This window comes from Cynocephalus volans, chromosome 10 (genome assembly GCF_027409185.1).
Source record: "Cynocephalus volans isolate mCynVol1 chromosome 10, mCynVol1.pri, whole genome shotgun sequence".
Classification (NCBI taxonomy): Eukaryota; Metazoa; Chordata; class Mammalia; order Dermoptera; family Cynocephalidae; genus Cynocephalus; species Cynocephalus volans.
Genome location: NC_084469.1, coordinates 26,706,154 through 26,721,972, shown reverse-complemented (window position 1 = coordinate 26,721,972; position 15,819 = coordinate 26,706,154). Strand labels below are relative to the sequence as shown.

General features: G+C 35.4%; 1 protein-coding gene across 1 annotated transcript in view; it reads right to left on the bottom strand.

The window, feature by feature from the left end:
* Positions 1-15,819, bottom strand: part of TAOK1 (TAO kinase 1) — a 150,542-nt gene that overhangs the window by 4,207 nt on the left and 130,516 nt on the right. The window contains exons 16-19 of the mRNA XM_063111080.1: positions 15,522-15,725; positions 13,024-13,263; positions 10,128-10,340; positions 9,042-9,224 (exon numbers count right to left, since the gene is read on the bottom strand). Of these exons, the coding sequence (XP_062967150.1) occupies positions 9,042-9,224; positions 10,128-10,340; positions 13,024-13,263; positions 15,522-15,725 (840 nt within the window). The remainder of the gene's footprint in view (positions 1-9,041; positions 9,225-10,127; positions 10,341-13,023; positions 13,264-15,521; positions 15,726-15,819) is intronic.

Genomic DNA, 15,819 nt, shown 5'->3' with positions numbered 1-15,819 from the left:
TCATGTGTAATGAAAAAATAGTTGAAAACTTCCCTAGTCTTGGGAAAGATACAAACATTCAAAATCCAGGAAGCTCAAAGGTCTCTTAATAGATTCAAGACACATTGTAGTCAAACTATCCAAAGTTAAAGACAAAGACAGAATTGTTTAAAAAAGCAAAAGAAAAACGTCAAGTCACCTAAAAAGGAATCTTCATTAGACTAACAGCAGCCTTCTCAGCAGCAACCCTATATGCCAGGAGAGAATGGGATGATATATTCCAAGTACTAAAAGAAAAAAACTGCCAGCCAAGAATATTATATCCAGCAAAGCTCTCTTTCAGAAATGAAGAAGAAATAGCTCTCTTTCTCTGCCCTGGGATTCTTGCCATGTGACACCCTGCATTGCCATAGAGTCACTTCACCTGACGTGTTTCCTGGACTGTGGACTTCCCAGCCTCAGAAACTATGCCAAGTAGATGAATTCCCTTCTTGGCACCTACATACTGCACTTCTGGTTTGGAATTCCTTCTACAAAGAACACCACAGCTTTGATCTTATCAAAATACAACTCAAAATTAGCTACTCCAGTAGTAGTTACAGCAGTGCCACCAGCAAGGATTCCTTAAATATGAAGGACAGAACACCCAGATGTTGGCAACAGAGAAAACTGCTGAAAAGTGGTATGGCCCCAGAGACAGCAGGAAGAGCCTGAAGAGATGGCTACAATGGCCTGATCAGCTCTGCCTGGTCCCTGTGCCCCTCCCACCAGATGAGCCACAGCACTGCCAGCCACCTTGCCATGCCTTTCGCCTACCTGCCTCTTGCCATTTGCCACAGGTCTGGGGCACCTGAGGCCTCTGTCACCTGGGGGTCCCAGCTGTCTCCTATCCGAGGACTCTCCAGGCCCACCCCCACCTGGCTCCTGAGAGATCCCTACAGATTTGGCACTTCAGGGTGGGTGGAGTGTGGTCTGAGGCACCAGGGCCCTGGCCCATGGTCCTCCCCTCCAGCCCTCAGTTCCACAGCCCATTCCCAACCCTCACTGTCCCTCTTGTCTCACCTACCCAACCTGTGATATCTAACAGTAGGGAAGCTACAAGATTTTTCTAAAGACAAAAAAAAAAGGAAAAAAAAGAAATGAAGAAGAAATAAAGTCTTTTTAGACAAGCAAAAATTAGGAAAATTCACCACTACCATACCAGCCTTACAAGAAATGCTTGGGAGAGTCCAGCACCTAGAAGAGAAAGAATGATAACAACCATCATGAAAACACCTGAAAATATAAAACTTACTGGTAGAGTAGATATACAAATTAGAAAGAGAAAGGATTCAACCTTCAATGCAGAAAAACACCAAATTGCAAGGATAAACAATAAAAGCAGAAGAAACAAAGGACACACAAAACAATCAGAAAACCAACAAAATGATAGGAATAGGTCTTCACATTACCAATAGTGACCTTGAATGTAAATGGATTATATGCCCCAATTAAAAGAAATAGACTAGCTGAATGGATAAAAAAAAAAAAAAAAAAAAACCCATCCATATGCTACTTAAGGAAACACAACTTACCTACAAAGACATACACAGACTGAAAGTGAAGGGATGGAAAAAGAAATGAAAACAAAAGGAAGCAGGAGTAGCCATACTTACATCAGATAAAATAGACTTTAAATCAGAATCTGTACCAAGAGATGAGGAAGGGCATTATATAATGATAATGGGATCAATACAGCAAGAGGATACAACAATTATAAACATACATGCACCCAACACTGGAGCACCCAGATATATAAAGCAAATATTATCAGCTCTAAAGGGAGAGATAGACACCAACACAATAAGAGTTGGCGGCTTTAATACCCCACTCTCAGCAATAGACAGATCACTGAAACACAAAATCAACATCAGATTTAAATGGCACCATAGACCAGATGGACTTAGTGATGCAAGGATGGTATGCAAATCAAGAAACATGATACATCACATCAACAGAATGAAAGAAAAAAACCTACGTGATCATCTCAATAGATGCAGAGCATTTCATTCAACAGCTACAGAATACACATTTTTTTCATCAGCACATGGAACATTCCCCAGGACTGACCATGTGTTAGGCCACAAAACAGGTCTCAAGAAGTTCAAAAAAATCAAAATCATATCAAGTAATTTTTTCTGATCATAATGGAATAAAACTAGAAATCAAAAATAAGAGGAACTTTTGAAACTACACAAATACATGAAAATTAAGCAACATGCTCCTGAACAACCAATGGGTCACAGAAGTGATTAAGAAAGAAATCAAAAAATTTCTTCAAACAAATGAAGACAGAAACACAACATACCAAAACCTATGGGACATAGCCAAGGCAGTATTAAGAGGAAAATTTACAGCAATAAATGCCTACATCAAAAAAAAAAAAAAAAAGAAAGAAAGAAAGAAAGATTTCAAACAAACAACCTAACAATGCATCTCATCTCAAGGAACTAGAAAAGCAAAAACAAACCAAAACCAAAATGGGTAGAGAAGAAGAAATAATAAAAATCAGAACAGAAATAAATGAAATTGAGACTAAAACTACAATATAAGAGATCAAACAAAAAGTTGGTTTTGTGAAAAGGTATACAAAATCGACAAACCATTAGCTAGCCTAACCAAGAAAAAATGAGAAAAGACCAGAATAAAATAAGAACTGCAAAAGGAGACCTTAGATCTGAGACCACCAAGATACGAAGGATCATTAGAGACTACTATGAATAACTATATGCCAATAAATTTGAATACCTAGAAGAGATAAAAATTCTTGGACAGCTATGATCTGCCAAGACTGAACCAAGAAGAAATAGAAAACCTGAATAGACCAATAACAAGTAGCAAGATTGAATCAGTAATAAAAAGTCTCCCAACAAAGAAAAGCCCAGGACCAGGTGGCTTCACTGCTGAATTCTACCAAACATTTAAAGAAGAACTAACACCAATACGTCTTAAACTATTTCAAAATACTGAAGTAGGTGGAATCTTCCAAACACATACTATGAGGCCAGCATTACCCTGATACCAAAATCAGGCAAGGGCAGAACAAAAAAGGAAAACTACGGGTCAATATCCCTGATGAGCACAGATGTAAAAATGTTCAATAAAATACTAGCAAACCAAATCCAACAACACATTAAAAAGATTATACACCACAACCAAATGGGATTTACCCCAGGGATGCAAGGATGGTATGCAAATCAAGAAACATGATATATCATGTCAACAGAATGAAAGAAAAAAACCAATAATATCATCTCAATAGATGTAGAAACAGCATATGATAAAATTCAATATTCCTTCATGATAAAAAATTCTCAACCAATTAGATATAGAAGGAAAGTATCTTAATACAATAAAGGCTATATACGACAAACCCACAGATAATTAGCATCATACTGAACGAGGAAAAGCTGAAAGCTTTCCCCCTAAGAACTGGAACAAGACAAGGATGCCCATTCTCACCACCGTTATTCAACATAGTACTAGAAGTCCTAGCCAGAGCAATTAGGCAAAAGAAAGAAATAAAGGGCATCCAAATTGGAAAGGAAGAAGTCAAAATGTCCCTAGATCTGTTAAATAAATTCAGTAAAGTTGGAGGATCCAAATTCAGTAAAGTTGGAGGATACATATTGAATTTTGTTTGAGGTACAAAAATTAGTACCATTTCTATACGCCAACAACAAACTAGCAGAACAAGAAATAAAATTTTAAAAAACCTTATCTACAAGAGCAAAAAAAATTTTTTAAAAACCTAGAAATAAATTTAACCCGGGCAGTGAAAGATCTCTACAAGGAAAACTATTAAAACTGATTAAAGAATTAAAGACAAAAAAATGGAAGACATCCCATGTTCATGGATTGAAAGAATCAATATTGTCAAAATGACCACAGTACCCAAATCAATCTACAGATTCAATGCAATCCCCATCAAACTACCAATGACATACTTCACAGAAATACAAAAAACAATCCACAAATTTATATGGAACAACATAAGATCCCGAATAGCCAACGCAATCCTGAGCAAAAAGAAAATGGGAGGCATCATGCTCCCTGACTTCAAATTATGCTACAAAGCTACAGTAATCAAACAGCATGGTACTGGCACAAAAACAGACACATGGACCAATGGAACAAAATAGAGAATCCAGAAATATATCCATGTACTTACAGCTAACTGACTTTCGACAAAGGAGCCAAAAATATACACTGGAGAAAGGACAGTCTGTTCAGTAAATGATTCTGAGAAAACTGGAGATCCATATGCAGAAGAATTAAACTAGACTCCTATCTTTCACCATATACAAAAATCAACTTGAAATGGATTAAAGACTTAAATGTGAGACCCAAAACTATAAAACTTCTAAAAGAAAACACAGGGGAAATGTTTCAGGACACAGGACCGGGCAAAGGTTTTGAGGCAAAGGTTTGTTGCCTCAAAAGAACAGGCAACAAAAGCAAAAATAAACAATTTGGATTATATCAAACTAAAAAGCTTTTGAACAGTAAAGGAAACAACATAGTGAAGAGACAACATGCAGAATGGGAGAAAATATTTGCAAACCATGCATGTGATAAAGGATTAATATCCAGAATATTCAAGGGACTCAAACAACCCAGTAGCAAATAAACAAAAGCAAATAATCCAATTTAAAAATTGGCAGAGGAGCTGAATAGACATTTCTTGAAAGAAGACATATAAACAACCAATAGGTATATGAAAAAATGCTTGGTATCACTAATCATTAGAGAAATGCAATCAAAACCATAAAGAGGTATAATCTCACCCCAGTCAGAATGGCTATCAAAAAAACAAGAAACAAATGCTGGCAATGATATGAAGAAAGGGGAAGTCTCATATATTGTTAGTGGGAATATAGATTAGTATAGCCATTATGGAAAACAGTCAGTGGATTCTCAAAGAACCACTGACATGACTACCAAACTATACAGCAATCCCACTACTGAGTATATATCCAAAGGAAAGAAAATCAACATGTCAAAGGGATACCTGCACTCCCATGTTTATTGCAGTTCTATCGACAATAGCTAAGATCTGGAATCAACCTAAAAGTCCATCAACAGATGAATGCATAAAGAAATGTGGTATATATACACAATGCAATACTACTCAGCCATAAAAAAAATGAAATTCTGCCTTTTGCAACAACATGGATAAGCTGGGAGAAAATTATGTTAAGTGAAATAAGCCAGGCACAGAAAGAGAAACTCACCCATATATGGAAACTAAAAAAAATTGATCTCACAGAAGTAGAAATAGAAAAGTTGTTACTAGATGCTTGTTAGGAGAGAGAAGAGAGGAGTAGAGAGACACTGGTCAATGAATGCAAAATGGTAGACAGGAAGAATATGATCTAGCACTTTATAGCAATATAGGGAGACTACAGTCAATAAAAAATTACTGTATAACTTCAAGTAGCTAATTGAGAGGATTTTGAATCTTCCCAGTATAAAGAGGTGAAAAATGTTCAAGGTGATGGATGTGGTAAATATGATCATTACACACGGTATAAATGTATCCAAATATCACAATATATACAATTATCCATGGGTCAATTAAGAAAAAGAAGAAAAAACAAGAAATAGAGAGTAGAATAGTGGTTACCAGAGGTAGCAAAGGGGAGGGGGGGAGGGAAAATGGGGAAAGGTTGGTAAATGGGTACAAAGTTACAAAGTTATAGTTAGAAAGGAAGTATAAGTTCTGGTGTTCTAGGGTGACTACAGCTAATAATATTTATTGTATATTTCAAGATTGCCAGAAAAGAGGATCTTGAATGTTATAATAACAAAGAAATGATAAATGTTTAGGTGATAGATATACTAACTATTCTGGTTGGATCATTATACAATATATGCATGTACTGAAACAAACTGTACTCTATAAAATGTACTATTAAAAAAATAGGGCTGGCCAGTTAGAGCACTGTGCTGGTAACACCAACATCCAGGGTTTGATCCGTGTGCTGGCTAGCTGCCAAAAACAAACAAATAAATTAACTAATTAATTTTTTTTTTAAAGTTTTTGTACAAAGAGTATATGCTCTTGGTGATTGCTAATTGACCCCAGACTGCCTTATAGTCATGCGCTTCATGTGAAATGTAAACATTACTCCTAAAAAAACAAGTAACACTCAAAGTGCTATAGATTTATCATCCTATTGTCTTTTATTCCTTAATATACTAAACAATCTTACGCATTTTTCCATTATCAAAGTAATATAAGCCACATTAGAAAAAAGAAAAACAATCTACCGTATTAATATAGCTACGATGAACATTACTTCAATTTATTTTAAGTATTATTTGTCTTTTCTATTTTATTCAACTTACCATAAGCATTTTTCCATATTAGTACTGTTTTTGCAGCCATTATTTAAATGGCTGAATAAGATTTTATCAGTGGCTCGGCCATATTTACTTAATTATACCTCTATTTTAGATGATTAGGTTGTTTTAAACTATTATAAAATATGTTGTCATTAACATATTTATATGTATTGTTTTTCCTACATTTTTTATTTCTTTTCATTAGAATAAATTCTTTAAGTTTTAAATAGTTAACATTTCCAACACTCAATATACAGCTCCAAATTGCTTTCCAAGATAAATCAGCAATGTATAAGAGTGCCACTGCACCTTTACCAATAAGTATTGCTTTTATGCCTGCATTTTTTTCCCTTCTGCCTCAGATCAAGTAATCTGGGCTTTCGTACTCCTCTACTACTTAGGGGTTGGCTGCCTTCTGCCCTGCAGGGAGAGAGGTAGGACATCAACTCTCCCCCATCCCACTTCTGGCTCTCAATACATCTTGCTTACACATCCCCTATAGCCCAAGGGTAGTTCTCTGAACAAGGGGGCTGGAGAGTTGGGTTAGGAGCTGAGTGTGCAGAAGTTAGGGGATGGGCACACAGAAACAATAAAGGAGACCAGGGAATCTGGTCAGAGCACTGATAGTGTCTACAGCAATTGTGTTGTCAGAAGGTTGGAGATGAATAACCTTGTATGAGGTTGAAATGACCAACTATGACAGTTTAGCAAGTAGAGAAATAAAGTCAAGACTGAATGAATGGTCTTTCCCCAAACTATTCGGTCTTTCCAATAATATTTCCATGTTTTTTTTTATATAAAATAGATGCTTTATTTCCAAGTTTAGCAGAAGGGAAATTTGAGAGATTTATAGGCAAAGAGGTAAGCAGTTGATTTGTTCAGAAAACATTCAAAACCTATTCAAATCTTGGAATTTGATTGGTTATATATGTGCAGAGAAGCACTTGGGTTGTGAAATTGTGTGTTTGTTCTCTCTAGCAGGCCTATTTGGTCATCTTCCATTCTTGTCCTACTTTGCAGTCATACATAGTCCTGTCTTTGCCAGAGTACTTTTATGCCTGCATTTTACTAGGCTTTGTATAACACGTAGGCTTTGGTTCACATATTGAAATAAGACTATATCTAAAATGCTAATTAGTACTGTTTAACTCTTAACCACCAGGTGGAGCTAAAATTACAATCATAACTTAATAGTACCAATATTTCTCTCACAACACTATTCCTGAAATACTATAGGGAGTTTTCCTTTTTGTGACAATTTTGAAACATTAAGAGACAGAACTTTAGACTGAATTTTTGTTTTGTTTTTTTGGAGGTAGTTGGCCAATATGGGGATTCAAACCCTTGACCTTGATGTTATCAGCACCTTGCTCCAACCAAGTGAGCTAACTAATCAGCCTTAAATCGAATTTTATATATAAAAGTTGGAATCAGATGTAGGAAATCTGTCCATGGGACAAACAAGATTTTTCAAAATTTTCTGTTTTTTTATCCTTCCCATTTTGAACAAGAAACATAATTGAAATAATTTCTAGAGGCAAGTACGTATCTCTGAAAGAAGCCAGTAATAAAGACGGTTGTGCTAGAGAAATAGTAACATCTTATTTAGGTGGTTTTAAAAAAGAAATCTTTTTAAATTTAATAAGGCATTCTATTTTTATCACTACAAATACAGGAAATAAAGGAAAACATACAGGCATATGGTCCAGAAACAATAATTTAGGAGGATCATTAGGCAAGTATTAACTAACAATACCCAATGAACCTAAGACTATACCAGCTGCTAGGAACTTATGACTCAGGAATTCTGGCACACAGCTCTAAATCTTGGATGCAACTGATATTCTATCACTTCTCAGAACAAATGCCTTTCCTCTCTTTACCTCTCAAAACCTGTCCATCATCCTTTCCCGAAAACACACACACACACACACACACACACACACACACACACACACACACACACACACACACACACACACACACACACACACACACACACACGAAGATTCTACTCATATTCTCTAATATATCTGACAAAGAATAAGTCATAAAAAAGTAAAGATGTATCTAGAAATAACGTTTTTCAGCCTGATTTTTCACCTATGTGGAACAATTCTAGGCCAAGGCTGTATGAGTGAAGTATATACTCCTGATACTTTGTCCCTGTCCCTCCCAGGCAATTACTGCAGTTCTTTTTCTTCACTATTCAAAGTCTTTCTCCAACCTCCTTAGGTAGAGCTAGGTATACAAAAAGAAGTGAAGAACATGGGGCTAGAGCTGCTACTCTCACAATTCAACTGACCACCTTCATATAACCTCACATCCTTTCTCTAGCAGTTACAACCTAATCATATTCCTTTGATTTTTACAACTCAAGGTTTATTATTAATTAATTGATTGGGTGGGTGGCAGCCAGTATGGGGATCTAAACTCTTGACCTTTGTGTTATAACACCATGCTCCAACCAAATGGGATAACTGGCCAGCACTGTAAGGTTTATTACTGAATCCATAATTTTAAAGGAAAAATAAACACTACCACAGCTGGAATTAAGAAAATATGGTATTGTGAAAAAAATCTAATGTGACCTCTGTCAATATAAAAATATATTTATAAAAATCTTTTAACAAAAGCAAACACTAAAACAATGATCTTCCTTCTGTTACTTATACCTTTTGTTCTAAAAGTGCCCTGCGGAGGGAGACTCTCTGTTCAAGCTCCCGAAGCTCTCGATCATGTTGTGCCTCAGCTTGCATCTTGATTTTACTCTGATATGCATTCAACAGCTCCAGTTCCTGCTGCAGCTGCATCTTCAAAACCTGGCACTCTGCTTCCTGTGCTTCATCCAAACGCAGCTGAGCAAGAGAGAAAGAAAACAGATATATCCTACTGTGAGCTATCTATTCATGACCTATGGAAAGGAAGAGGAGTGATAGAAGACAGACTACTCTTTTGTAGATTACACAATTGTTCTCTCATATCTTGGAGTAAACATCTCTGAAAATGAAAGGCACAGTAAACAATGAAGGCATTATGAAGATAAAGCTATCATAAGCTATTTGGAGGATGCTTGAATAACCATATTTTTCTTAAGAAAAACCTAGAACCTGACTAGATGACATAAAACTCTGACTCTCTTCCTCCCTGGCAGAAATAACTATAGAAGAGAGACTAGCAAACTATAGCCTGCAGGCCAAATCTGGGCAGTTACCTGTTTTGTTTTGTTTTGTTGTGCTTTTATAGTCCACTGACTAAGAATGGCTTTTGTATTTTGAAATGGTTACATTTTAAATGATTATATAAGTACCCATATAATACCCTCAATTTTGGCTCCTGGCCTGCAAAGCCTAAAATATTTATTATCTGGCCCTTTAAAAAGAGGTTTACAAAGCTTTTATATAGAAAAATATTTTGTATTTGCATTCAAATGTGACCATGTGTATTCCCAATATATTACTACATTTTGCCCATTGCTTACCAAAGCTGCTGCTCCAATCTCAATACGCTTTTGGGATCTGTGCTGGCAGGGAGCCTATTCAGAATCTCATGCCTAATGTATCAATGAGAATTCTATATGCATCGTGACATCTCCAAGCAATCTTGAGAGCAGGAAGAATATGGACATGGACCACCACCACTATTTCCCAAGCTGCAGGAGAGCTATCCTTTCCAACTAGTATTTTAATTGTTGAGATTTCATTCAGGTGGTGAAAGGAAAGGGGCACTGAATTTGTTTTGCCTAAACAAAGCAAACTCACGGCTTGTGTGGAGAGCATTTCATTAATGCTGTGATCATACTGCTCAGCCAAGATGGCTAACTTCCGGGTCTGCTCCTCTTTGAGCCGTTTCAGAACAGCTTTGTGCTCACTCTTTGGTGTAGTCTCCAGTAGGTGATTTCTTAATGCTTTGTACTGTCTGGTTTGGATTTTGCAGGTATCCTGAAACTGCTTTTTTATTTGGAGTTCTTTAGACTGGAAAGAAAAAAACAGATGTATATAAGTTTTAACATATGGCATTTGCTTGTTTACACAAAAATAAAGGCTACTAGGAAAAAGGGAGAGGGAAACAGAAAAGGTCAGATTGTAAGGTTGTACGTACTTCTGCACTTTGCTATTGGCCCAAACCATTGCATTCTATGCCCTTTTACAACAAAAACACTAATTTAAAACATCAGAACATAAAGAACCTGATTTATCAAAGGACTTTAAGCAATACTTGCTATTTCAACAGTAAATTTAGTGACGAGTAAATATTAAAATCTTAGCTTTGATTACTGTGTATATTTATAACAGAAAATTCATTTCTTCTCATGAATTAAGTGTAATAGATACAAGAGAACTTTATTGGACAGACAATATTTTATCAGATGTCTGAGGCATAAAATAAAGCACATTTATTCTGTTCTTTATCTGAAATACTTTACTCTAATTCCTTTTAATGACAATCTCAACTCCAAGTACATAGTATAGACCCCACAAAAGTGGGATTTATGTAAAACGTGAGACTGACTTGGAAGTCTCTATTAGTAAATAGTTAATATTGTTATTACAACTGTGATTTCCTTAAGAGAATAAACTAGGTAGAAACATACTTACAATGGTTTACTCTTTTAATACTATAAGCAAAAAACTGAAAGCCAGCTAACTAATCTTTCAAAGGTCAAACAAAAGTTATGAGGAAAGGAAAGGGACAACTTTCTTCTTGGGGTAATAACAAACTACATAAACATTTCTGAAATAAAAATAATTTGAGTTTGGAGACAGAAAAGCTTTAGTTTCTAGTTAATCACTGGGTAGGTATTCTATGAACTCAGGTTTTAGAAAGTTTTAATAAGATGAGGTATATTTCTGAATATTGTATATTCTGCATATTGTATATTTCTGTGTATTGTATATTCTGTATATTGGTTGAGGCTACAAGTGAGAATATATTCATTTACTACAATGAGCCAGAACTTATAGTTAAAATTATTTTACCTTAATATAAAAACTGATGCAGTGTGCAACAAATGCATATATGACCAAATTTACACATTTGTCTAGGAAAAAGCTTCCTCCTGCCATACTACAACTTTTTTAAAAAATTCAAAAATGATTGTACATATCTGTGGCATACAAGCATTGAATATCAATACCTTGTACCACAACATTAAATGTACCCCGTTTCCATATTTGTGTTCACCAGCTGAGGCACTAGGTCCTAGTTATATGCCTTTATTCTGTGAAGGGTCAAGAAATGTGTAGTGGCTGGCTGGTTGGCTCAGTTGGTCAGAGTGCATTTTTGTAGCACCAAGGTCATGGGTCAGATGCCCCTACCAGCCAGCCACCAAAAAAAAGAAAAAAGAATGTCTAGCAAAAAAAAGAGAAACTCTTGGTTTAGCTAGGCTCAGTAGCACTACTCTTAAATACTGTTCTTAGTTAACAAAGTTGTTCCCAGTGCTTCTAGACAGAAATGGAACAATGAAATTTAGACATTCTCTTCTGCCTTTGTGTAAAAACTTCCATTTATTAAAGTTTTTATTTTAGGGACTGGCTGGTTAGCTCAGTTGGTTAGAACACAGCTTTGTAACACCCAAGGTCAAGTGTTTGGATCTTCACACAAGCCAGCTGCCAAAAAAAAAAAAAAAAAAAAGGTTGTGACAAGAAAATTGTAATCATTCCATATCACTGTCTAATGAGAAAAAAAGAACTTGAAAATTTTTTCTTCATAAGAGTACGATTAATGCTTATACCAAGAATAAACTATATCCCTCAATGTTTGACTTAAGAGAAAGCAAGATGAACATAAAGTGACAGGTATTCCTACTCATTTAACACTGACAAAACACCTGGAAGGCAGCTGAAGAAACAAGAGTAGGCAGGAGGTTTTGACCCAACCTATTCCACAGAAAAAGTACCCCTACCCCACTTGTCCTAGTCAACATATGTACGTGTTCAAACTGAAGTCTTCCCTTACCCTATATAGAGTCTTGGAGGTGACTGGAAGAAGTCACTATTACTTAGGTAAATTAAAATGTGCAGACATGTACAGATCAGTTAAGGTGCTACCACTGAGATGACAGCTGACATAGTGGGTAGTTTTTGTTTTTTAAGATTCATTTGATTGTACTCCTTCAAATATTTATTACAAGTTATAAAATTTGAAAATATCTTGGAATTGTTTATTACGACTTTGGTGGAGAGAGATGGACTAGGTGGCTGAAGGAACAACGGGAGAAAGAGAGAAATGTTTTACTCTATAATGCACATTCATATTTTAAAATTTTGTACAAGTCACATTTAGAGCACATTTTAAGATTAGAAAACTGTATTACTTGGAACAATATACAGAAACCAATAGGTTAGCATGCTGACATGTAGAATATAATACCAACATTGGATATTTGGGTTCATTTAAAATAAGAATCTTGATTCATATTTACTGGCACTTCCCACAGTTAAAAGTTTTGGCCATATTTTTGTACTCTTGATGAGAAATACATAAGCAAAGGTCTGCAGCAACAGGGCCTCCACATTAAAACCTACCAAAGATACTAAAAAAAAAGAGAAAAAAGTATACTCAATTTCTTTATGACTAGACAACTGTCTTTTTCTGCTTACAAGGATGCCTTTTATCTCTTTTCCCCTTTGTCAAGAAGCTTAAGGATAAAGCTACCTTCAAACTCTTAGGCTGTTGTCGAACTTCCATGACATGCTTTCGCCTTAGTTCTCTTTCTCTTCGTTTATTATATTCCAGCTGGTTAGTGAGCTCAGTTTGATGCTGCAATCTGATCAATTCACATCGCATCTTCTGAATTGTGTTGAGGTGGCGGAACTCCAGTTCTTGCATGGATTCATGCTGTCGCAGTAGCATAGCATGCTCTAAGTCCTTCTGAGTCTGCCTTTTATTTAACTCCTAATCCCATAACACAAAAGATAAAGGTATAATTTACTGCTGTACAATGCCAGAAAAATAAAATCCTAAGAAATGAAATAACCAGGAAACAGATGTAATTAACCTGCTAATTCAATAATGGCTGCATAGAAAATATTAAAGTGCTATGACTTTTATTTTTATAAATGGACAATTAGCAAAATTTCCTTATCATATTCATTTACTATTTATTCACACTATTTTATTGCCACAAGATTAAGACATTATCAAATCTATCTCAAGAGGGTTAATTTCCTTCTGTTCTTTATTTGCTTCCTAATTTTATATTTGAAGAGGGATCCTAAGTCCTCCTTTGAAGTTCTTCAGAGTATACTATTCAGTTCTATTACATGCAGTCTATCCTGTTTAGTGTACTTAAAAACATGGACTCTATAGCTAGACTGCCTGCAATGTAAATTTCGGCTCTGCTACTTATAAGCAGTGAGTCCTTGGGTTATTTAAGCTCTCTGTGCTTCAGTTACATCATGTCTCAAATGCAGACAAAACAGCTATTTCATAGATTTAATATGAGGATGAAATGAGTTCATAAATGGAAAATTCTCAGAATAATATATAGCACATGGTGCTCAATAAATATTATTCCTTTTTTAAAATTCTGTTTTTCAGATTAAAAACAACAAGCACACACATACACATATATTGTAAAAGTCCAACTTGCTCCCTTCTCCTCTGCAAAACATCTCCCTGGAGGCCAACACTTTGGTGCATGTTCCTCAACCTTTCCCATATTTATTGTGACACATCTATTACACAGAAACATATAGTTTTTAAAATTTAACAATATATATTATAGGCTTGTAAATTGCTTTCTTCACTTAAAATGTAATGCACATATATCAAGATGAAATCAGTACATCAAGATTATTTTAAGTTTCATCATAAGCTGCTGCTTTTTGATACCATAATTTTTCAATTATTCTTCTGTGTTTGGACATTTAAGCTGTTTCCTATCTATCTATCTATCTATCTATCTATCTATCTATCTATCTATCTATCTATCATCTATCTATCTATCTATCATCTATCTATCTATCTATCTATCTATCTATCTATCTATCTATCTATCTATCTATCTATCTATCTGGTATCTATCTATCTATCTATCTGGTATCTATCTATCTATCTATCTATCTATCTGGTATCTATCTATCTATCTATCTGGTGGCTGGCCAGTTCAGGGATATGAACCCATGACCTTGGTATTACAAGGTTGCGCTCTAACCAACTGAGCTAACCAGCCAGCCCTCCATTTTTCTCCTATAAAGTTTCAATAAATATCTATGCATGTTGCATCATATAATCGTGTTATTATTTCAGTAGGATAGTTTTAGAAGTGGATTTGATGGGTAAAAGCATATATGCATATTAAACTTTAAAAACTACTGCTACATTATGCTCCAAAAGGGCAGTATCAATTTATACTCCTGCCAACACTGTCTATTAACCCATGCCACTACTAGGACTAGACGTTATTAATCTTTAAAATTTTTCTTATCTAAATGATTGCAACTGTTTTTATTTGAATTCCTTTAATTATTAGTGAATCTGTACAATTATGCTATATTTGAAGTGTATTTTAATCCACTCTTGGAAATAAATTTATCTGTACTCACAGGTATCCTGATAATGACACCAATTACTTTCACTGGAATAAGAGTTTCTACAATATTTGCCCAGTCAATAATTACATGATTATAAAAATACATTAAATGACAACACACACCTCATGGCACCCATTTCAGATCAGAGAGGCAAAAATTACCCAATTAATTTCTTCATATTTAAAGTTAACATTTCTTTTATTCATGGATTATTTAATATTTATTGAATGCCTACTATAGGTCAGATACTGGGGATATAAAGAACCAAACAAAGTCTGTGATTTCATACAACATTCTAGTGGGGGAAATAGGAACCCACCCCCCCAAAAAAGTGTGCGTGCACGTGTGTGTATATGTGTGTGTAAGAGAGCGAAGAGCAAAGTAGAACATTTAAAGAAGGAAAAAGGATTTGATGGTGAGGGGAGAAGGAAGGCATTTCTGAGGTTACGTTTGAGTAGAGACATAAAGAAGGGAGAAAGCATGTCATGTAAATAGCTAAAGAACTGATTCAGGCAGAGGAAAGTGCAAACGCCTTGGGACTGGACTGTGAGTGGCATATTTTTTTCATAAAAGATTCTATTGATAAAGGATTTTAATTTTTACGTTATTCAAGCGTACCTCCCTGACAAGGTCCTGTTCCAAGTTATGACGCCCAAGTAACATTCTTCTCTTGAAGCGACGGCATTCCAGCTCTAGGTACTGTCTCTGACGTCGAAGAAGGTTAGCTTCTTCTTCTGCTTGGAAATGCTGTATATTCTCCTTCTGCTTTGAAAGCCACTCTTGTTTTTCTTTTTTGGGGGTGCTCTGGTTTTCATTCAGCTCCTGGCAACAAAAAAAACTCAGTTCAAAATATATAAAAGTTAACTACATGTATGTTATTATTTGGTGTCTGATAAATTTAAATAAAAGTCCTTAA